General features: G+C 34.9%; 2 protein-coding genes across 4 annotated transcripts in view; one reads left to right on the top strand and one right to left on the bottom strand.

The window, feature by feature from the left end:
• lrrc75ba (leucine rich repeat containing 75Ba) overlaps positions 1 to 23,057 on the bottom strand; it is an 83,894-nt gene that overhangs the window by 34,365 nt on the left and 26,472 nt on the right. For all 3 annotated transcript variants that reach the window (XM_073910975.1, XM_073910974.1, XM_009304170.5), the window contains exon 3: positions 10,957 to 11,069. In XM_073910975.1, coding sequence (XP_073767076.1) covers positions 10,957 to 11,069 — 113 coding nt within the window. The remainder of the gene's footprint in view (positions 1 to 10,956; positions 11,070 to 23,057) is intronic.
• The window catches only part of ggt1a (gamma-glutamyltransferase 1a), a 77,939-nt gene continuing 67,260 nt past the window's right edge, over positions 12,379 to 23,057 (top strand). Inside the window, exon 1 of the mRNA XM_073909232.1 lies at positions 12,379 to 12,532. The gene's annotated coding sequence lies outside the window, so the exon portion shown is untranslated. The remainder of the gene's footprint in view (positions 12,533 to 23,057) is intronic.

Raw genomic sequence — 23,057 nt, 5'->3', positions numbered from 1 at the left:
TTTCTTTAAGTAAAATCTACTGCCTGACAACAACAACAAACAAATTAAATAAAAATAAAATATAGCAACCAAGTCATTAAACATTAACCAAAATCAAAATACCAGTAAAATAATAAAGTGTCGTACATCAAGCACCTGAAGTGGTTCAATTAGCGAAGATATTCAGATATTCCGTAATAATAAAAGCCTAATTTTGATTTCGAACAGATAATGATAACATTAAAAATAGCCTTTTTCAGCTGATTTCAATGTGGTCGCTGACATATTGTGTATCCCTATGGATAATAAATGTTTTCTGAGCACCAAATTTGTAAATTAGAATGATCTATGAAGGATGAGGGATCGAGACTGGAGTGATGATGCTGAAAATTCAGCCACTAAAATAAATTACATTTTAAAGCAAAGGAGTATTTCAATTGCATTATCTAAAAAATATTATTTATCAAATATGCAGCCATAAACAGAATATACTTCTTTCCATAAAAAAACACTTTTAAACTCCAAGCTTTTGAATATTAGGGTAAGTATAGGTCAAATATCTGTAAGCATCAATGATTGCTTACAATCCTCAACCACATTGCATTCAAAATGTTGATGCAAGGGAAGTAGAATTAATTTTGCATCCCTAATACAAATAAAAGCAAAAGCAACACATTAGCCTGTCTGACAGCTTGTGTTTGTGTATGTCTGAGGATGCATGTGTGCAGTCTGGATAAATCAGACAGTCTCACAGTCATCACAGACAGTCGCCTTGCGCTGCCAATCAAAAATATGAAGGTGTCAGAATGACTGTCCTGATCAACCCACAAGAATCTCCACACAAAAGAACCAGCACAACATGGGATCTTGCTCTTTTCATTGCTCCAATGTTTCACATTGTCAGATGGTACATCTACTGTATCATCCAATACAGCCTGATGGGGCATTAATCATTTTTTACCCGCTGTATAATTACTTTGTCTCCAATAGCCATCCAAGTTAAACCCCAAGACAATTCTGAGAAGAGCAAACTAATGCAGATCCATCATAAGTGAACAGACATGTATAAATCTGTCATTTCAAATATAGCCAACGCTTCCTCTCATTTTGTTTTCCATTTCCATGTAAATGTAGCTGGATTACGGTGATATGGCACCTAATAGAACCAACATGCATTGGAAATCAAATCAAATGAAAAACAGTGGATGAAGTGACAAGAATTAATGGACAAAATCCAAAATATGGAGGCAAAACATGCTCCTTCAAAATTAAAGTAAACCGATGGTGACTTAACCTGTTGGTTTTAAAACGATTGACTTTACTTTAAAAAATAAGTAAATGTGTTTTTAAAGTGATTAGTTGACTTTAATTTAAAAAGTGAGTAGACCCGGCCAGGACTCCACAGCAAGAAACCAGTGACCTTCTTGCTGTGAGGCGACGGTGCTAACCACTATAAGCCACAGCGCTGCCCCCCAACATTACTTAATATTATTTATTCAATAATCAACAGCAGGCGACGCGATGGTGCAGCAGGTAGTGCTTTCACCTCACAGCAAGAAGGTCGCTGATTTGAGCCTCAGTTGGGTCAGTTGGCGTTTCTGTTTGGAGTTTGCATGTTCTCCCTGTCTTCGTGTGGATTTTCGTCCAGGTGCTCCGTTTTCCCACACTGTACCCAGGTGAATTGGGTAGGCTAAATTTTCCGCAGTGTATGAGCGTGTATGGATGTTTCCCAGAGATGAATTGCGGCTGGAAGGGCGACCACTGTGTAAAAAATGTGCTGGATAAGTTGGTGGTTCATTCCACTGTGGCGACCCTGGATTAATAAAGGGACTAAGCCAAAACGAAAATGAATGAATGAATGAATGAATGAATAATCAACAGCACATAACATTGTTTCTCTATCCTGAAATGATTTAATGTCTTTTAAAACATTTATTTTATACTTCACAAATTGTATGTTATTCAAATTAGCCAGCTGATGTGTAAATACATGCATGACACCTCTGAGCAGCATTTTACAGCTCTGTGTGACAGTGTAAATAAACAAATGACATTTAAAAGACACAGCTTCTGTTTGACTTTTGCAGTATGCAGATGACTTTGGCTGATACTAATATAGTTGATAACAGTTTATAGTTTCATGAAAAAAATATTTAATTAGATTATCATTAAAAAATAACAAGGAAAAGTTAAAGGGACAGTAACCAAAAATTTAAATTCTGGAATCATTTATTCACCCCTTTCACAAATCTGTTTGAGTTTTTATGTCCTGTTGAGCACACACACACACACACACACACACACACACACACACACACACACACACACACACACACACACACACACACACACACACACACACACACACACACACACACACACACACACACACACACACACACACAGATATTTTGAAGAATGTTAAAAACATCTAACCACTGACATCCATAGTATTTGTTTTTGATTGGAAGTCAATGGTTAAAGGTTTTCAGCAATCTTCAGAACATATTTGTGTTCAAAGGAAGAAAAAACCTGAAACTGGATGTTGGATAAGCAAATGATGACAGAATTTGAAATTCATCTTATGCCCTAACTAAACAATAACTTAATAACCAAGATATACTGTATTACAGGTTTAATACTGTATGACATTCTGGTTTTCAGGTAAATCTTGTAAATCTAAAATGTCCCTTTATTTTTTACGCTTTACAGATACAAAAAATACTGAGTGTATTAGCCGGTTTAACAGATTTTCTTTCTTCCCTCGGTGCCTCATTTTGTTAAGTCCTTTGCTCGCTCTAGGGCCATGCCCCTTTTCTTTATTTCTCTCTCACTCTTTTGCAGAGTGTGTTCCTCAAGCCGTGTCTGGTTTGTGTAGTGTGAAGCAGCAGGGACCTGCAGACTGTTTGTCAGATTGACTTATATGAACACAGAGCTCTAGGGAGAGTATATAACAGATCCTCCACAACAGAGCTCCTGAACCCGGACTAAACACCCCCCCCCCCCCCCCCCTTCTTTCTCTCTTTCTTTCTCTGTCCTGAATCTCACATCACACAGTAAGTTGGCACCTCTGGTAATAAAGGCAAATTAGATTAACATACACAGCAAAAAAGAAAACCTCTTATCAACAGATAAGTATCTTAAGCAGGCTGCAAACCCTTGATCCCCCCTGACGGATGTCAAAACACGTTCTGTGGGGGGTCTGTCCTTTAAATAATGCTAAATGGTTTGCTCTGATCTATATCCTAACTAATAATTAGGCAATGTAATTTCGAATTTGACCCCCTTTAATGGTTCATACCATTGTCAAGTCATGATCACGCTCAGCAGGGACGTGGGAAAATATTGAGTGGAGGGTCTGAAAGTGGGAGGTCTAACCAGACACTGTGAGCAATCAAAAGACATCTTTTCTGTTTGTATCTACACATAGCCTAAATTTAACTCAAATTAGACTTATAGTATGTATTTAAATAAAGATAAACAGTGCGCACATCTTTTATGATCATTCATTCATTGGTGCAAGGATACAACTTGGCTCAGAGAGGAATGAGTCTGTATTACACAAACTACAGTGGTTCCTGGCTATAATTCAGTTCACCTTTCGAGATCTCGCAGTTTTGTGTATTTTTTTAGTGTAATTTGACGTGCTTATTTTATTTTTTTACAGCGCATTGTGTTCTGCATGCTGATTGGCTGTAGACCATTGTCAATCAATCTCTGTGCCATTTCTTCTTTACAGTACAGAATGCATACAGCTTACCAAATTAACATAAATCGCAATCGCTTGCAGTTGTGAATTCCAACTAGGACGCAAAAAGGGTTTTAACTGTCCGGACACCCCAAAGAATGGAGCCTGCTTTAGTTTTGTGGATCAGACACTGCAAGAAAAGACATTATGCTGGATGCCAACATTATGCAAACAAAAGCTAAAAAGCTTTATGAACCTTTTGCTGACAGCAATGAATGTTTGCACCAGGTTTTTAATTTGTTTCATTCTACAATACTGACCCTTTTGCTACGAAAGTTTGAACTTTGAGAGTGTTTAAACAAGAGAGAAAAGTGTGAAAATGTTAATGCCTGTCTGAAAAAATGGTATAAAGTGTGTAGTAAGAGGTTTTACAGCCTTAAACATCTATAATAATTGTAAAAAATAAAGCTGACTACTTTGTGGATTTCGTCTATTGTGGGCTATTTTTAGAACGTAACTCCCACGAATAATGAGTGACCACTGTACTGAAAAAAGAGACCCCCCCCCCCATTAGTTAAAAGTTCACAGATCAAAAGTACTACTGTAATGATATATTCATAGACATGTATAACAATAATTGCATGTTTCGAATATGTACCATGATATTCTACACTGTTCACCCAAGAAGTATTGGGAACTCAAAATGACCAATAACAAGTTCAGATCAAACCATTTCAGCTACCTTTTAGTTTCTTATTTTTAAAAGAGTTTAGGCAAACTCTTGGTTTGAATGCTTTATGACATGAGAATAATAACTATAATACCCAATGGTTTAAGAGAACTCAAAGCATTTAAGTAAACTGATTGCTTAAACCATTTATGATTGCTTAAATGTTGATGAGTACTGTGAACCTACTCCATTTAAGTACATGAAGCCATCTGAGCACTGTAAAACCAAATGGTTATAGAGTAAATAGCTTGGAGTACCACATAACATTATAAGAATATAAATATATATATATATATATATATATATATATATATATATATATATATATATATATATATATATATATATATATATATATATATATATATATATATATATATATATTATACTTATACACAGTACATAAGTATAGTCATGGTATTACTCTGACAGAAAAAAAATCTTTACAATAAAAAGTTTAATTTCCTGAGAAAAATGTTTTTCAAAGTCTCCTTTCAATTGCTATATTGCTATACTATTGTGAAGATTTAAAAAGTCACTGCTAGCCTCTGTAGAGGCATACTTTAAATCCTATTTGATCAGATCTAGTTTAAGCTTTTTGTTTTGTTTTTGGCAGTGAACCATTTAATGGCATTGAATTAATATTTAAATATTTCTGATGAAAGATTTGACCTTGTTTCAAATTGACCATTGCAGTTTCGACGGCATATGTTTAGCGATGCTGCATAATACACGAGAAACACAGAGAGAAAATACCTTTCTCTTTCTGTCTCTCATCTATTTACTGCTTTATTCTCCCATGAGACTCTAAAGGTAATGGAGCAGGGCATCATGGTTTATTCAGGGTGTGGAAAAACTGTATTGAGCAGAGGGAAAGGATTCAGAGCGCATGCAATGGGCATGTGGGTGGGAAACATACAGTACAGTATACACTTTTTAACAAGTGCTCCAAATAGTCAAAATATATACTCTAATTAATACATGAATAAATAAATCATTGTTGTCACTTAATATAATAATTATGACACACATTTAAATGGAATTTCAGCTTAAACAACAGTTTACTCTAATTCACAAATCTGACTGGCTGAAAGCTGTGTGATATTGTGCTATAATTACATGGCCGTCTGGAATCCTTAATTCTTATTGGTCTCTCACAACATTTGAAGGTAATGACGAATAATTATAGACTCATTCAAATCATCTTCATCATCAGTGAATACGTTCACATGCATATTTATCTCCTTGTGACCATCTTGTGACTGAATAAGATGTAGATTAGTGTATGCTTCATTCAGCCATTTTAAAGTGCAGTATGTAAGTTTGACACCCAGTGGTTGAACTAGGTATTGCATTCCTGAATCAAAACAACTGAAAGCGCAGGTTGCCAGATTGAGAACCAACAGGAGCGAGCCTGACTATCGAGCCTAAAGGCTGATTTAAATCGTGTTCGATATAAAGCAATGACATGCGATAGAAGGAATATTCTTCATATTAAAAGGAGTTTTTATTCTTACGAACACCTTGAATTAATACTTTAGAAATGGCTTCTTTTTCTCCTAAGTGAACAACAGAAATTTTGACAATTATCACCTTAGGTACACCTCATGTGCTTTATTCAGTGTTAAATGCTAACAGTGTGAGTTTGAATGCCATTTTCCATGACATTTATTGCCATATTACTGAAAGCAGCAGCAGATTCACCTCAGATCCTGAAAATAAAATAAACCTTCTGAAATTTTACTTTAGAACTGAACTCAAAACCAACAAATATCAGTGATTCAGCATTTACATTTAATATTTTTTAAAGAGGTTTGATGTGTATTAATTAGAAATAAACCTTACTATTTCATGAGTGAGTGCATTTTCTATGCTTCTGAATGGCTGTATTTAAAACTCTGTCATGTTTCATCTGGTGGTAACGGCTTATCACTGCAAATCTCTTCACATAGCATGTTGTTGGGGCACGCGGTTACATTTACATTCGTAATATTTATATTTATTCGCTAATTAATAACCTCATGTGGAACTCTGAATCTGTGTCTCATTTCGGAATCTTTTACTGTCCACCAGAGGTTGCATTTCGGTTACGAACGTATATTTTGAGAGCCTTTCTGACTGAATTAAAGAAATATGCGGTTTTCCCACAAAGCAACCTGGGGTGCTGAAATATAATTGGCTTTCACTGGCGTTGGGTGGGTTAAAAGCAACAAAACACATACAGCGTTCCAGCAGGGAAAACACATTTTTAAAGCAGAATATCTGACTTCAGCATTGTTTTCAAGATAAACAATAATGTTCTCTAAGAGTGTTTCTTAAATATCTGCAAACATACAGTGGTATTTTTGTGCTTTAGAAGAGTCAAAAACTTACATACAGCACCTTTAATTTCTGTCTGCCTTGTGTCAGGATGAAAACGTCATGCTTTATTCTGCGATAACAACCACCTGGATGTGCTTTATCCCTTACGTATCAGAACTATTCCAGCATCTTAACCCATGTGTATCACTGCACCCACAGCAAGTGCCAAGCACAGAACTAAAATCTTAATAGATAACAAATACTGTGGCTGTGGGATCAAATAATCTGCTTTTTCAGAATTTTTGGTGAAAATGTGGTTGTTTAGATTTCAAAAATAGTATTATTTTTGAGCGTATTTTGTGCAATCATTAGCTATGTGAATTTTCAGCCTGATCTCACAAGGAAACATAAGTATTTTACATTATGTCAGTTTACTAATTTGTACAAATTTGTTCAAATTCATTCGAGTTCAGTCGAATGAAAATGTACGATTTAAAAAAAAAGACGTGGCACCCAACCCCACCCCTGGACCCAACCATCATTGGAGGATGAGCAAATCATTTTAAATTGTACAAAAAAGATTGTATGCATTCATACGAACTAGCAACAAAATCAAAAAGTTACAATTTGTTGTGAGATAGCGTTGGAATTATGAAAAAAAAAAACACATTAAAAACTGTTTAATGGAAATGCAGAGATGTGCATAAATTTGGAAAAAGTGCACAAAAATAACAAAAAAAAAAGTTCGTAAACTACGATGGAAACCCGTTTACCAACTATATTACAGTATGCGCATCAAAAAAGTCATGTCGTGGAATTAATGGACAGATCAAAGGACTGACCACATTGTACAATACCTGAAATGTTGTTTTGGTCATTCTAAAATCTCTTAGCCAATGTCCGTCATCAAATTGGTTTCCAAAGCGTGGTCTCATGCCTTCAAAAGCCTCCATGTATTCATTGAATTTCATCTTTTCAGGTGCAAGTAATTTATTAGTCTTTATAAGAAAAATGGCCCATCGTGGCTTACTGCAGCAAATTCTGTATTTCATATTAATATTTGGGGCCAGTTTATCAGGAAGTGAAGATTTTGTTCTCTTTGACTCGATTGATGAAAATGGTGCTTTATTCACAAACATTTATGTGATTTGCAGTTCTGCACACAACTTTAATTTACATCTTTAGATGAAAATATAGCTATTGACTAGTGCATCTTCCATACCAGACTTCAAAATGTCTGCTCTAATAAATTTGATTAATCCAGTGAAATCAAAATGTTTTGCTGGATGACTAAGGATAGGGTTACTTTTATTGAGTATTACGCACACAAGTCACTGGTCATTCATGGCTCTCTCTTCAGACTGCACTAACCAGACCCAGCAGTGCTGTTAGAAAGACTAAACAAATCAATAGCAGAGATGAAGGCGAGCTGAGATTAATGGGTCAGCGCTGGCAGACCAAACAAGCTCTAATTTGTTACACTCATCTATAATCACACTGTCTGAAACAGCCACCAGATTCCTGATTAATAAATCATGGAACAGATCTGTACTTTATGCAAATTTCAGGAGATTTGTGAGGCCTTAAAAGGAAGAAGGGGGTGATTAAACATCGTCATAGAATTATAAGGTTCTAACTGACATTTTTGTCAAAATTGAGATATTGACATATTCTTATTAAATGACAACTCATATACATTATGGGATGTTTTAAGTTCTTTACATTTTAAGACTTCTTATTTAAAAAAGAAAGGATACACACACACTGTTAGCTATGGAATGCAAAAACTTTAAAGCTTAATATCTCAAAATCATTCAGAACACAGATAAAACCTTATAATTCCAAGGTGACAAAATGTCAAGATGTGGATTAAAATGAAGAAATTAAAACTACCATGTCAATACTGCAATTTTTACCCCAATATTTGAAAACTGAAATGGAATTACTTTTGTAGTTAGAAAAATAAAAGGAAAAACTTTTCTCTTATATTTCAGCATTTTAAAATAAATGTATGAGAGCTTGAATGGCACTCTGGAAAACCTCCTCCACCTGCATATTTTCTGTATATTTTATAAAACCATTGTTCAAGTCATGTTTACAACCTTGCCGTAAAGAGCAATTTGTATCTGCTTTAAACTATATAAAAAAAGTATTTAAAAGTATTTATATAGGTCGGTTCCATGATACTATTTTAAAAACTTTTTAAAAAATGATATTCTCTATTTTTAAAACAGAATTATGAGATTGAAACTCCAATTTATGGCAACTAAATTAAATAAACAAATAAATGAAAGATATATACTGAAATAAAATAAATAATATTAAAATACCAGTGATGCACCAATACCTAAAATAATTTTGGTAATCCTTTTTATTTGTTGCAATTTAATTTAAATATGGAATAAAATATTTGGCTAACAGTTCACTATTCATTTTACATGAAATAGAGTCATATTTGGTTGTTAGGGTCTCCAACAACAGTCTAATATGCATGCAAGGTCAAAAAACACTTTCATGGTCTTTTAATATGCATTTATCTTTACCTAATAACCCCAGCGACTCCCATATGATTCACTCAGTAATTCATTTGTTCCCAAACCCCTCCTTAGCACGAAGCTAATCTATGGGGATTGGACCAATGACAACCTTTTGCGATTGGTCGACAGCATTCAGCACGAGACAGAGTGAAATACCCAGCACGGCTTATCAACAATATAGAGGTAGTCAGAGTGCATAGAGAATGTGTAAGCAAGCCTGCCAACACAATTTTTTCCCAGGAGTCTCCCTTATTTTAGACCCATCTCCAGCCACCCACCCATTTGGTATTTATCCCGGAAAATTTCATTTCAACCTACCCCAGGTCCTCAGCATTTTGGTTCAGTCGATGGAAGCTAACTGTGGTTGCAGCGGCCGCCCAAAACACGCTTCATGGTAGTTACAAAAACCATAGTACACAGTACCCGTTACTCACCGGTGTTATCAGGGCCGGCGCGTTCATAGAGACGACCAAGTTGTGAGGGTCGGACGCTTTCTTTTCACATTTAGGTTGAGCGTGGCGTGATCGCCGTTCGCCTAGAGCACCAGTTCTCTTTGCTCTGGTCCTGTTATTTAGACACCGGTCTCTTGGATTTTCAGGGACAGATGTTGGCAGGTATGTGTGTGCAGTAAAACACTAGCATATTGCTCTACTCTTAAGCAGGTCGCACACCAGAAGCGCAGCTCGGCGGCACGCAGCGCAGCGCCACGCAGCGCCATGTATTTTAGAATTCTAAACATAGGTTTCTATCAGGATACACACACCGGCGCCGCAAGTCGGCGGCTGTCGGCGGCGCCCGGCGACGGCTCAGGACGCAGTTCATTTTTCAGCCGCGCCACAGAGCGCCATCTGATTAGTTTATTGTTAAATATTATTTGAATGTGCGCGTCTGGTGTGTGATACTTTAAACTGTCATGTACGCGCCGTGTCGCGGCGCCGAGCGGCGCTTCTGGTGTGCGACCTGCTTTAACCATGACACAAATTCAGTATTAATCCACAGAGTGGCAAAAGAACTATTTTGAACCTTGACTGCTGCATGTTTGTAGGAACAGCTAATGGTGGCCATAGCAATGACAAATGGCAGGGGAACGCGAGCTCACAAACGCATTTAAATTCGTAAACAAAGCGTCACACGTCACATTTTCAACATGGCATTAGATGCAATATGAGAATATAAAGAGTTAGCCAGATACAGTACAAGCAGTACAAGTACTTGCAATTTTAATCGAACTCATGTATACTTGTAAAATGGAGGAAGAAACTGATCAATGATCTACTGATCCATGTACTCGTTATCAAGATAATTTATTTAAAGTATTAGGAGTCGACTCTTATAAATGAATTAATAGTTTTAAACACTGTGCACTTTCAAATTTATGCCTTAGCTAGATATTTCACTTCACTTAGAGTTGTGGTACATACTACATGGAAGAACAGTCTCAAAAATCCTAAATAGGGGCTCTTTATTATGGTTTTTGCTAACCCTGTTATTATATGTACATTATACACATATGTATATTATACATACAATGTACAATATAATATAATATAATATAATATAATATAATATAATATAATATAATATAATATAATATAATATAATATAATATAATATAATATAATATAATATAATATAAAATTAAATTAAATTAATTATAAAATTATTTATTTTACTCTATATTAGCAGTATGTCATACAGTACAAGACAGGGAAAAGTCTCACCAGGCCTGGGCCTTTCTACGAGTCATACTTTTCCTGAGCCACTTGGAGTGCGGAGTCAGGTGGTAGATGAGCTGTCTGCAGATTTTATCCGAAGACTTCAGCGTCTCCAAGTCCTGAAATAACAACATGCACAGAAAAACACAATAAGAAGACTGGAAAAAATAGACTCATTTGATTAAACTTGACAAGATAAATGTGGAGCCTGCGGCATGAGCTTCTCATATTCTGGGAGTAAACAAAATAACTCACTATATATGAGCACATCAGGGCCGTTTCTTATTGCGTTCTATTCTACTTTTCTTTTCCTACACTTTAATGCAATTTTTAGATCTAAATTTAGATTTGGACAAAAAGAACATCAGAAAAATAATCTCCTCAAAGACTGACATTAATCCCCTCTGATATATAATCCAGATGCCTTTCTTTTTTTATTTGTGGTCTTACAAAATCGGCCGTCTGAAGGTCTGAATCATTAAACACGTTCGGCGTGCAACAGCAGAATCAGACTTGTTCCTATGCTACAGATAAGTGGAAGACAAGCCTGAAAAATACATATCAAATGTAGGTCATTATATAAAGATTTCTTCAACTTTATAGTTATTTTATCACTAAAAAGCTAATTAACATACTTGTTTTCAATCTCTATGAGAAAAACTCACTTTTCAGTTTCAGAGATGAAAGTAAACACACACTGCTGTGATTGGTTAACTTTATTGCACTGTAGCCACACACCCCTGTTCACATTGAGTGTTTTGTTATGAAGGATGCTTTGGTTTGGAGTGTGTATCAAATTGGCCACGTGACTTAAATCTTTTCTGTTTGGAACAAGCAGCAACCTCCTGCTCTCCCTCGAGAAGCAAATACAGAGATAGCTAAAACTCCAATTCATCGACTCGCCTTTGGGGGCTGGGTCCAGGAAATCCAGATGATTTCTGACAGCAATGGTAAATTGGTAAAATTGGTAAATTTTACAGCTGATAAAAACATGTTTACAGCCTGGTACAAACAGTGGTTTTGGTGCATATAGCTAGTATTACCCTTTATGACAAATGTGAGGGGGTGAATTTTTTTTATAACTCATCTGTTTTGTTTTTATTAAGTTTTATTTTTTGTGCATTATTAAGGCGGTGGCCACTTGAGTAACAGCTAGGTCTCACTGGTCACCATCATGTCATTCCGACTGATTAGCCGCTGATCTCGGCATTTTAGAGAAACACCTTGTTTCAACTCTTTCAGTGTTTCATGAAGCCTTGCTCTGCCCACCATAGCGTAACCATACAAAACTTGCAAAAATGCAAGAGGTGAAACATGAAGCTATATACATGAAACTAAAGGGGGTCACATGACTAGATCATCCAATAAAAATAAAAACACATGACATATGAAAGCCAATAAGAACAGGACACATAACCAAAAGACCAAATGGCGGGAAACCAAAGAGGAAACAGGAAAACAAGACAAAATAAAAAGACAAATCAACAAGGCATACACACTTTACACTAAGGCCAAATCATAACACGAAGCTGTAGAAAATCAGACAGCGCAACCACAAAGAATGCAGAATATTGTGATCTGGGTATGTACTGAAATTTTATTTCAGTTTTTAGTAATGGTTCAACAATTCATTAAAAACCATAATTATTGAATATTTAGGAAGGTTATGCAAAATATTTAGAGGTGCAGTTGATCATTTGCTGACAAAAAAAAAAACATTTAAATAATTTAATGGTCAAAATATCCATCCATTCAACATCTATAATTGATACATATTTAATTATAAAAATGTAAGATATTTTTAAATTATTCTAAATAAAACAAAATTGTTGTAATTACATTCAGAACATTTTTTTTTCTAGCTACTTAAAAAACACTAAAAGCCAATCAGAATCCATCCGGCTTTAAAGAGTGCCTACTGTATCATTTACAGCAGTAGAAGACAAAACTAAATAGTGCATTCAAAAACAAAGCATCATTGTGCATTGGTGTGTACTCGACATCTTTATCCAGTAGGGTATTTGCAGAAGTATGCAGAATGACTTTGAAATTTCAGTAACCTGGGTCAAGCACTTCCCTTAAACTGTATGCTGTTACAAAGTTGCCGCGTTTAAGGTCTATTTCTTTAAAATTCATTGTTCATCACTTGCCTGATGGATATACGATATAAAGTTGGTCTCAGTCTCTACAAGAAGTACTGCAATGAATTCCATTTTTCCATGTCTTTAAAACGTGAACATTTATTGTACCCCAGTATTTTCAATGGAGTTTCTGAACTTACCTGATGATTCTGCCAGCTTGTGCATGTAAACGGCTTGAAAGCAGTTACATTACCCATTCATCGGAAGTTTATTGCTATGGGAAGAAACACTAGCTGTGCGTATACTCTACAGCAGTATGTTTGAGGAATAGTTTACCCAAAAATGAAAAGTAACCCATAATTTACTCACCCTTAAGCCATTGTCAGTGTATATGTATTTTTTTTCCTGTCAGACCAGAGTAATTCCAGAGTAATTTTCAACTTTATCCTTGCTTTTATTTTGAAGCATTCAAAAGTATGTAAATCCATTGTAAAACTAACTAACATAACGCATGTCTACTGTAGGCTACTACCCCTATAGGTATCGTCCTATTGACAACTTTTGTACCTTTATTTTGTAAAGTGAAGCAAGATACTCTCAATAAAGTGAACAAGAAAGCTTTTAGAGGACATGCAATTGGATGGTGGACACTTTTGCAACTTTAAATTAAATCACAAAAACTTAGTGATTTATTTTTGGAGAAAGTCTGTTTTTATTGACATCTAAACAATGTCATCAGGACACTGAAGTTTTACAGTACCTAGACACTAAAGGTGTACAGGGTGTAAAAACAATCTATCACCATACTTTCCTAGTTGAACATTTTTATACAAAAATGTTGTTTAATATGCAAATTAGCCATTATTTAGTTAAAGGGCACCTATGGTGGAAAATCTACTTTTCAAGCTGTTTGGACTGACATGTGTTTATATATAGTGTATAGACCATCATAATGGGCTGATATAAACACACCCAGTCCTTTTTTTTTTTTCAATTTAACAACATAAAAACGGTGGACCAATTGCTAGGAGAGCGGTCCCCACGCCCACCAATATTGATTGACAGCCTTGCGTCACGATCATATCCTCAGTTTCTTGTTTCACGTCCGCCATTTTCAGCGTGTGAGTCAAAGCGATATCACTAAAGGAACAACCTTGCTCTGTTTTTGGATGAAAAGCTCAACACAAGATCAATATTCTCCATTATCGCTCTAATCGGAATTATTGCTTGTACCTTTTGCGTGGCACGGCGCCTTGCATTTCGGAGTTCTGGGCGTGAGTTTCTGTCGGGTGCATGCGGCGGAGCTTCGGGTCGGCGGCTTGGCGCTGTTGTGTTTGGCCTGGTGGAGGCCTGTGTTTGGAGTTCTGGAATAAGTGGCGCAATGATTCGGGACACTTCATGTTTCTGCCGCGCCACTGAGAGTGTCTGGTGTGCCGTGTCGTGGCGCATTCGGTGCCTCAGTCAAAGTTAATTCAGTGTGTGTGGTTATTAGTCTTGGTGTACAAGCTCGGCACATGTACACCGAGACTATACAAACTATACAAAGACACAAATGATTTTGTACTATCTGCGTGGTCTGTGTCCAAGTCAAACATGTACGGCTGAATGCTGATCCTAGCTTAGCTTAGCTTCTCTCTCTCTCTGTCTGTTGCAAACACGGAGCGTGGGAGCTCCTGGCTCCGCCCCCTTGTTATGTTGGGCGGGAAGCCGAAACAAATTTTCATGTGAAGCAACACGCCCCTAAAACAGCAAACTGTGTAAACGCCCCCAACATGACACTTTTTAACACATTATAATAAAAACATCTGAACTGTGTGTTGAACTGAACCTAAACTAGTACACTCAGAAGAATCATACTATTAATATTAAATCATAAAAAAGGGGTAAACTACGTGCACTTTAAATCTAAGCTGATCTGCATACATTTCTTACACAAACTTTAAACACTGGATATATTAAGGATTAAAAGTGTTGTTTAATTGGTTTGACTTGTTATATTATGACTTGTATTGTAACGTAAATCTAAAGACAAAAGTTGATCAAAGACACAGTATGTACCTTTAATATACATTGTAAAAACACTAGAACAGTGTTACATAATTTACTGACTTATGTACCTATATTATCATATCTGTCAACATTGGGATGTGAAAATAAGGGATATGCCCACCATAATAAAGGTATCTCTAGCACCTAATCCCAGACTTTTGCTCTGCTTCAAATCGCATGTGCAGAATCCGTTTGGGAAACTGCGTCTATTCATCGCTATGTAGCGCATCTAACAGTCACATTACGCTATATGACTATTGTAAGGATTGCAAAGAAGGGGCGATGCAGCCTGTAAAGAAAAGGAAGGAAACCCCACCGTTTTTATATTTATCTCAAAGTGTTTTCATGCTTAAATAAAACAAAGGCACAGAACAGACCCACATTTAAGAGCAAAAGGCGGCCCCTGGTGGTTCTGTGGTATTGCATATAGGGAGGATCGGCCCTTAAATGTTTATTGCCACCCTTCACAGAAAGACTAAAAATACAGGAGAAATATGTAAAAATACCTTTATGGTATGATAGCGGAATAGAACTGCAAAACACGGGACATGATGTAATGAAAATAACAACTCCCATGATTCCACACTTATAACATGTGTTTATCAAACAACGCCTTTGTTTCTTATGAATTTGTGCCCTCTAATGGCAAAAAATACAATACGTGCCATTAAGAGCAACAAAATAAATTCTTTAATCATTGGGTGTCTTCTTTAGATTAAAGGGGTGGTCCAGTATGTTATCATATTTTAAACTTTTATTGATGTGTAATGTAGCGATGTGAACATTAATAACATCTCTGAGTGTAAGATGCTCAAAGTTCAATGCAAAAGGAGACATTGGCTTTTACAGAGTCAGCTTAACAAAGTCTACAGCGAACAAAGTTTGAAGTCTACAAAAAAATAGATCCAGGTTAGTTAGATCACAAACCCTTCAGGTTACACCCTTACACCACGCGCATAAACCCCGTGCAGTGAAGGGGTCTGGCCAGAGGCGCTGTAATTTTATAGCAAAGAAAGCTAAAATGATGTCTAAATGCTGCTATTTCCACTGAGCTTCTTCTGTTTCTGTATTTGGGCTTTCAAAGAACACGACACAAAGAGAGAAGTGCTTACAGTTTAATTTTAATTATGTTTCAGAGAATTAGAAAAAAATACATAGCTCTAGCATTTGACAAAGGAGAACTTCCAGAATCTCTCCCAGTTCAGTGCTGGATCCAGCTAAAAACTTCTCAAAGAAGGAGCAGCTCCAACCATAACAGACAAAGCTGTGGATTGTGAGCCACAACCTATAAATATTTTTGTTTGTTGAAATTGATCTTCTACATGCATAGTTTCTAACATTAATGCTTTGTTGTAGCGGAGGTAAAAAAGGATGTAAACAATGGGTAATGCCATTTGGCACCGCTAACAATTTAGCTACAGATTCAAATGTATCTGTCAAACCCTTGTAAACCCACAATCTTCACTAGTGCTGCATTTTCTCTCTATGCGCCTGCTCTCCCGTTTGTTCTACATCTCAAATAATGAACTCGCAAAATATATGTGAACTTTTATATTACTTACACATGCTTATTTTGAATATACGTGAAATATACTTAGATGGAATCTGCTGACATTTTTTTTTTTTTGCTATTTTTGTGCAGAATTTTGTAAAAAATCTGCAGATTTATATGGAATGATTTTGGGAGGATAATAACTTCAACCTTAATATATGAAATATAAAATAATAACTTTTAAACTTGTATTTAATGTTTACCATGCAAATCCAATTAGATCCACTTTATTTGGTAAACAAAGCAAGTCTCTCACAAAAAGTGGAGAATATTACTTTACAAATTATATTGTAAAAAAAATCTTATGAACATTTTCATATTAGTCAACAATATTACTGAAGTTGAAAAACTGAATGAAAATGAATTTACACACATTTACACAAGTAAATAAACAGAATCAATGCTGGGCTAAAAATCTGCGGAATTCTGCGCGCGCAGATTCCGTGTGGGCCTACTTATCAGGTTTTATTTTAAAGACCAGGCATGAGGTTCAGCTTCCTCGTCAGGCTCACACTGACATGGCTGCTACTCCGACTGACAGTATTTACACAGCAGAGGCACAGATATTTAGAGGAACTGGGAAATATGACAGTTGCTTTCATGTTAATGGAGTAGCTGTATGTATTTAAAGCAAGATATATAAATAAATAACATGATTTTATTTTACAAAAAAAAGCATAAGCACACATTGCTTTGCATCTTATAAACACAACCAAGCCTTAAAAATCTACTCTGGACCACCCTTTCAATAGCTTAGTGGTTAGTGCGCCGACACATAGCATCGAGGTGCTCGCAGCGACCCTAGTTCGATTCCCGTCTCGAGGTCCTTTGCTGATCCTTCCCCTATCTCTGCTCCCCACACTTTCCTGTCTCTACATCTCCACTGTCCTTTCAATAAAGGTGAAAACCCCTAAAAAATAATTATATATAAAAAAAAAAGTTGATGTCTTCTTCAAAATCTAAAAACTGACAGGTGTATGAAAAACTTGCAGTGTAAGTTGTTGCAAAACAACAGAAGCTGTATGGCTACTGTGATTTAAATTTGCTCATAAACAAATTCGTTAACCCCACACTGTAAACGATTTCTGTTGTTTTCACGGTATTATACTGCATTTCTCAACAGTTGTTTACTGTATAAGCTGTGCACAGTGTGTTACTGTATATATTGCTGTTTTCACAGCATAATAATGTATTCTCAACATTTCCATACTGTGAACATGATTAACAGTATGCTACTGCAGATTTTACAATGAATTTTGGAAAAAAATCAGTTACTGTGAATCTAAATACAGTACTGCAAATGACCATGAAAAACTCTACACACACTTTATATTATTATTATTATGTTTATTTTATTTTTTGACAAAGTATTTTGTGAAGAAAAATAAAATAACCAGTTTCTTCAGACTGTTCAGTGCATAAAACTGTCCCCTGGTTTTCCATATTTGGGTGTACTGCAACTTGATTTTATAAGGTTAACATGAAAATATTAAATCATTTTTAATCAACATAACTTTGTGCTTAACCAAAACGTAAACTGGAACAAAAGTAATTGATTCATGAAACCAAAGTCAGCTTAAATTTCATAATGACCAGCCTGCTTTAGACGGATTCATGAGGTTAGGGCACCGGTCATCACCATGGAGGTCACATCTCCGCATTTTCAATACAATATTTTCAAATACGCACCATCTCTATAAATAAACCACAGACTTGAGTTTAAAACAACTACATTCCCGCATGAAAAACGGTTAAAAATAAATTTCATAACACATTCATTATAGAGCCATCTAAGACCGGGGCAAGTCTCACATGTCTAGCCGATTATGACCTCGTTTCGCCGGATACATGAGTGATGATGGACACCCTGGAGGTCAGAATCTCCGCTATCGGCAAAGCACGCTTAAAATTTACACATGATATCTATAAATAAACCACAGATTTGAGTTTGTAAGAACTACATTCTCGCATGAAACACTGTTGAAATTTCAGTTCGTGACATATTAAACGCAATATTTATAATATTAGCTGGGCTTTCTCATCCGCCATTACCATTTGCTTGTTGATGTGAAATGAATTCTGGGATAAAAAAAAATATTTATATATAATTCTCAAAACACTTCAAACGAACTTTATTCTTATTGTCAATGTCAGATATATGTAATAATTTCGCTGGTAAAGTGAATAAAAAACAATGTTACTATATTGTAATCAATATCACGTTTGCACTGGTTCGGTTCAGCACTCGAGCAACTCTGAATCGTATTGAACCGAATTGAACCGTTTGCTTGGGAATTATTTGATCACACGTGTTCACAAGCACATTCAGCAATATGCAATTAGTGTATAATTAGTGTATAAATGCGTGTGGCCAAGCAGTATAACGAAATAGTAATGAATCATATACAAAAAGGAATCTGTTTTAGGCGGATTCGATTCTTTACTGTTCACTAAGGAGCCGATTCATAGAACCGAACGGACACGACTCGACATGCAGGCAACGGCTCTCCTAATTTGAAATTCACCTGTCGTCTTTCATCCAGCGAATTCATCCTCGGTAAGTGTTTTAAAGTCAAATTCTGTCCGTTAAAGGATTGTTTTATAAGTATTTCTGTGTATTGTGTGTGTAATTTAAAATAATTAACCAAGTGACATTAGTTGTAGGTTCTTATGTTATGTCACGCTATCCGTTAACAAACGGTATTTTAAACAAGAAATAACAGACGCCAGGCGGTCATTGTAGTGTTTGCGAGGTATTAGATACAGTGAGTTTATCTTGAGTGAGTTTTTGACCATACGTTAAGTTACCTGAAAATAAAAACATAACTTTAACTTATTGTAACTGCATTAATGAATTCTCTATTTCAGCACAACACTGAGATGAAGGCGAAGTCACCATGAAAAGTTAAACGTTTACCGTTAAGGTAAGCTCTGGTCTTCACATAGTCATTATGACTAAGCTATCATTATGGTAAAATTTTTCAACTGTAAGTTAGTTATTTAAACTAAACTCATAATGAAATGAGTCTTAACTGTTTTATTAAATGGAGCTGAAAATTAAATGCAGTTGAATTATTTTAAGCTAACGTTAATATTAACAAAATACATATTAATTGTATATTTCTCAATAATGTTAATGAGCTTGATGTATAGCGTGTCATTAATTGTACATTTAATTTTTGGTGTTCAGGTGTACCTGAGGTGAGTGTACGTTCTGAGTACACAGATATAAGCCAAAGTCATTATCACTATATATATATATATATATATATATATATATATATATATATATATATATCCATCCTATTCTAAGTGAAATTGATGGGGTCAGGGAATGATTTGTGTACAAATGTATTTTAACCCCATACAGATTGGTATGGTTGTACCATAGATTTAGATTAATGTTAAGTCTTATTTTACTCTTATTATATTTATCTGTTTTTCAGCTACAGTAATTGATGTTGAAAAAACTGATGCAACCAATCACTCCTCACTTGATTATTCAAGGTAATGTTGATGTCTTCCTCATTTTGATTAGATTTTTAAATGTCAAGTTGTTCACAGATTTGTTATGAGGAGTTTCATGTACAACCTCTTTTTCTTCTTCCAGCAGTTCCTAAGATAAAAAAATCTGGTGTTAAAACAGCCACAGCTATGCTATTTGCCTACACAGTGCTGAGTAAATATTAGACAAACGTTTTTTTCTATAACTGTTGTCTTTGTGTTTATTAGCAATTTTACTGGGCATATGTGTTTGTTTTTTTTTTCAAACAGCCTGGAAACTGTAAGTTTAGTTCAATATGTTATTTTATGCTATTAATTTTTGTGTTAACATGGATTGCATGTTGAAGCTATCGTTTTATAGTGGGAAAATGTAAAAGAGAATCACTGAATACAATGGCATAATGATTCTGCTTGTTCAAATAAGGTACTTGATTTAGTTTTCCTCAAGCGACACATCAGTTTTTATGACTATTGCTTGACACTTGAATTGAAGGGACAGTTCACCCCAAAATGAAAATAATAGCATCTTTGGCATCCTCCACTTGTTTCAAAATAGTTATACATTTAATTTGTTCCGTTGAACACAAACTCGTATTTTTTAAAGAAATTTGGTTCAAATATGGATGTCAATAGTTACTGGTTACTAACACTCTTCAAAATATCTGCTTTAGTGTTTAACAGAAATTTAAATGGATTTAAAACACATGGAGTAATGGTGGCAAAAAAGTAAACTATCCTTTTAAATATTTTATTCTGAGACTTATTTATATGTGTCTTGTCTTTTGCCATATTGTCTTTCTAGCTCAGATTGTGATGAACCTGGAATGTGACACCAGTTACTCTTAAGACAAGAACCGAATAAAGCACAGATGTGGAGGGATTTGCAGCCAAACTTACTGGAGGGAAGGAACCTTTAGGTAAAAGCAACTGCTTTATTTAGATCTGAAGTATTTTATTTGACATAGAGATTTATTGTTTTAATTCTAATTTAAAGCAAACAAGGTTGAGCACCCCTGGTCTAAAAGCTCAAAAATGCTGTTTCCGTGATAAGGTAAAATGTAGTTGAGAAATAGATTCATTAGGATCAATGCTTAAAGTAAACATTTTCTTCTCTCTGTAGACCAAACATGTTTACTATTCCTCACATTTTAATAAATTGTTTCTGTTTTTGTTTCTTACAGTGTGGGTGAACATACTCCCTGGATGTCCAACAAAGGCTGCACAAGAGCTCATTTGATAGCACACATTCTGTCCTGTCTACATCTCTAATGACCTGGAAGTGCTTCGACATCAGTGAGTAATACATCTTTATATTGTCATGCATACAGGATTTCTGTAAGCTTAGCTTTAATGTTAATTTCTAATCAGCAGTGACTGTTTTAAAAAATTAAGTATTTAAATTATTCTCAACGTTTTACTGATGCTGTGCACAGTAACGTTGTGATGATTTAGTTTGAGGAAATGTCACTAGAGGGTTTGTATAAAAAATAAATAAATAAATAAATTGTATGAAATGACTCGATAAAATGTTTATTTGTCTCACTGACATGCCATCACTGCTGCATATTAAAATACAGTAATACGAATTGACAGCAGAATATTACCACAAACATTTCATGAAGTAGGCTAGACTGCTCTTTAGTTCTCTACTCAACTTTAACACATTTCCTCGTGTCGCTAAGCCTCTCTGCAGATTTTGCCAAAAATGAATGCTTAGTGATTACTTTGTTTTATGCAAACCAAATATCAGTAACTTATCATTAGCATTATTTTAAAAAATCACCCACGGCTTTCATGTTCTCTAACGCAATCTTATCTGTAAGTTAGAAGTGGATTTATACGTGTTAAAAGCCTAAAAGTATTTAATTAACATTAGTCACGTTAAATTAGATTATTTTTATTTATTTAATTTTAAATATGTAGCCTCTTAAAGTCAGAATGAACTGTGTTCACCCCTCTTAAATCCGTGGAAGCACTAGTAGTGTGATCATGGAATCAGATATTCGAGCTATACAGAGTCGGACATTAAGTTAAGATGAGACTTTATTTTTTACACACCTGTGTGGACACCTGACTAGCGATCTTCAAGAACAATGCCCGCTGATCTTTTCCCCATTAACGTTAGTGTAATTGTGAATTAACAACAAACTGTATTTCACCAACAAAAACAATTAAAAAAACTGTTATATATATTATAACTGTTATATATATATATATATATATATATATATATATATATATATATATATATATATATATATATATATATATAAAAACAGCAGTGCAGTGTTTCGTTTCTGAATGAATTAAATGGTTTGAGGGATGATTAGTTTTTACTCCAGTGATTAATTTTGCTTGTCATTTTTGCAGGATCATCAGAAGTGCTGCTGCCCTTTTTCACTGTCCCTTTCCACATCATTTGGCCTTCATCATGTCTTGTAGCAGTATTTTCACCTGTTTTTAAAATTGTAATAATTTTTGATGTATTAATTGTTGACTGGTTTTAATGATCAATTGTTTATTAGTGTTCTGTTGCTTTATATTGAATAATTGCTACTGTTTTAGCATGGTTTACACAATAAACCTTTATTGTGAAGTTAAAGTTTCAGTTTCTTTATTTTTCTTGTATTTCTTGAACAGTTAAAATAACACTTGTGCAATTTTTGAACATTTTTACCCATTATAAAGTAGCACTATTAAATAAAATAAAATAACATTTAATAACTGTAAAATACTATACAGTAATAATGAAAGTAACGTTAAAATACCGTAGTTCTTCATGGTAAAAATGTACAATAAAATACTGTTTTCAGTTTTGCAGTATGTGTATCACTACTGTAATTGGTGTTACAGTAAAAATCAACAACAGTAAAATGATGTATTACATTTTACAGTAAATGTAATACTAATGTAATTAGTAT

This window comes from Danio rerio, chromosome 8, assembly GCF_049306965.1.
Source record: "Danio rerio strain Tuebingen ecotype United States chromosome 8, GRCz12tu, whole genome shotgun sequence".
Classification (NCBI taxonomy): domain Eukaryota; kingdom Metazoa; phylum Chordata; class Actinopteri; order Cypriniformes; family Danionidae; genus Danio; species Danio rerio.
The sequence above is the reverse complement of the archived record's forward strand: the minus strand, read 5'-3'. Positions and strand labels throughout refer to the sequence as shown.